Source organism: Lucilia cuprina, chromosome 4, assembly GCF_022045245.1.
Source record: "Lucilia cuprina isolate Lc7/37 chromosome 4, ASM2204524v1, whole genome shotgun sequence".
In the NCBI taxonomy this organism is placed as follows: domain Eukaryota; kingdom Metazoa; phylum Arthropoda; class Insecta; order Diptera; family Calliphoridae; genus Lucilia; species Lucilia cuprina.
In genome coordinates, this window is record NC_060952.1 from 95,457,107 (window position 1) to 95,458,440 (window position 1,334).

The 1,334-nt window shown below is 31.0% G+C and overlaps 2 protein-coding genes across 2 annotated transcripts in view; one reads left to right on the forward strand and one right to left on the reverse strand.

The window, feature by feature from the left end:
- Positions 1 to 151: 151 nt before the first annotated feature.
- On the reverse strand, positions 152 to 1,028 carry LOC111684298 (tetraspanin-2). Its single transcript, XM_046947998.1, has 4 exons — positions 1,020 to 1,028; positions 729 to 923; positions 362 to 541; positions 152 to 238 (listed from the first exon to the last, which is right to left on the reverse strand). Exons 1-4 carry the CDS (start codon positions 1,026 to 1,028, stop codon positions 152 to 154), a joined length of 471 nt encoding a protein of 156 aa, XP_046803954.1.
- An 18-nt stretch (positions 1,029 to 1,046) lies between these two features.
- The window catches only part of LOC124419298 (tetraspanin-17-like), a 2,300-nt gene continuing 2,012 nt past the window's right edge, over positions 1,047 to 1,334 (forward strand). Inside the window, exon 1 of the mRNA XM_046947999.1 lies at positions 1,047 to 1,055. Within this exon, the coding sequence (XP_046803955.1) occupies positions 1,047 to 1,055 (9 nt within the window). The remainder of the gene's footprint in view (positions 1,056 to 1,334) is intronic.

Consider the following 1,334-nt stretch of genomic DNA (forward strand, 5'->3'; position numbering starts at 1 on the left):
TAGACTAGACTATAGACTAGACTATAGACTAGACTATAGACTAGATTATAGACTAGACTATAGACTAGACTATAGACTAGACTATAGACTAGACTATAGACTTGACTACAGACTAGACTATAGACTAAACTTTACTATAGACTATACTATACTATAATGGTCTTTCCATGCCCAATCTGACACATTCATTAACATTGACAGCTGATTGTTGTGACAGCTCACAATAACTTGAATATAACTTTTTAGCCGAAAGAAAATAAAAACATTTCTAAAATACTTTCTTTTTTTACACTTTGTAAGACTTCTTGTTAAACTTCCAAAGCGTGGGAGTTTTGTTTAGTTTTAAATAAAATCTACTTACATTCTTTTGTATCGTATCAAATGTAACTGTACGTGAACTCATGCTTGATTGACCATATTCCTCTTGTACGGAATATTTCACTGAAGCTCTAACAATGTCATCAAGTTTGTCTTTGTTGTGAAAGGCCCAAGCGCCAGCAGCTATCTGAGCTACCATCACCACCAAAGTTACACAGAAAAACTAAACAAGATCAAAGAAGAAAGATTATTAAAAGTATTAAATTTACAACAAAACAAACAAAATATTAATAAATGCAACTCAATTCAAAGTAAAAGTAGGCGTTATAATCTTAATAAACCAAATTTTTAAATTAAATTATTTGAAATTGTTTGTTTAAATGTGTAGGCGTTAGTTTTCGCTTTCTTACCGACACCAGCAGACACTGTGATTCCTTCAAAACACCACAACAGCCGAAAAATGCCCCAATTGTGATCAAAACTCCAATACCCAAAAACACATACAGAGCAATGTAATAATGATTGTAGGATTGTGTCATTGACAGTACAAATGTTGGATCTGTCAGCATCCAGGCCGAGGCGATAACAACTGTTAAACCAATGATCTGTAAGAATAACAAAAAAAAAAAAATGATACAAAATAAATAAACAAAATATTAGAAAAATATTTTAAATTAAGCTAATTTCCTACAAATAGCTACAAAATACATATTGCGAACACATTTACAATGTGGCATGTATGAAATACAACAAATATGTATAATTTATGTTTCTGCCAAATGCCACAAATCTGTGAAACACGCAGGTGGTCTTTAAGTGAGAAATATTTATTTGGGAGGGGAGAAAAAGTGATAAAAGAAATATTGGATTTAAACGCAGAGGAAGCAACTATAACAGCAAATCGAACTTTGACCGATAAAATAATAGATAGATAGATAGATAGATAGATAGATAGATAGATAGATAGATAGATAGATAGATAGATAGATAGATAGATAGATAGATAGATAGATAGA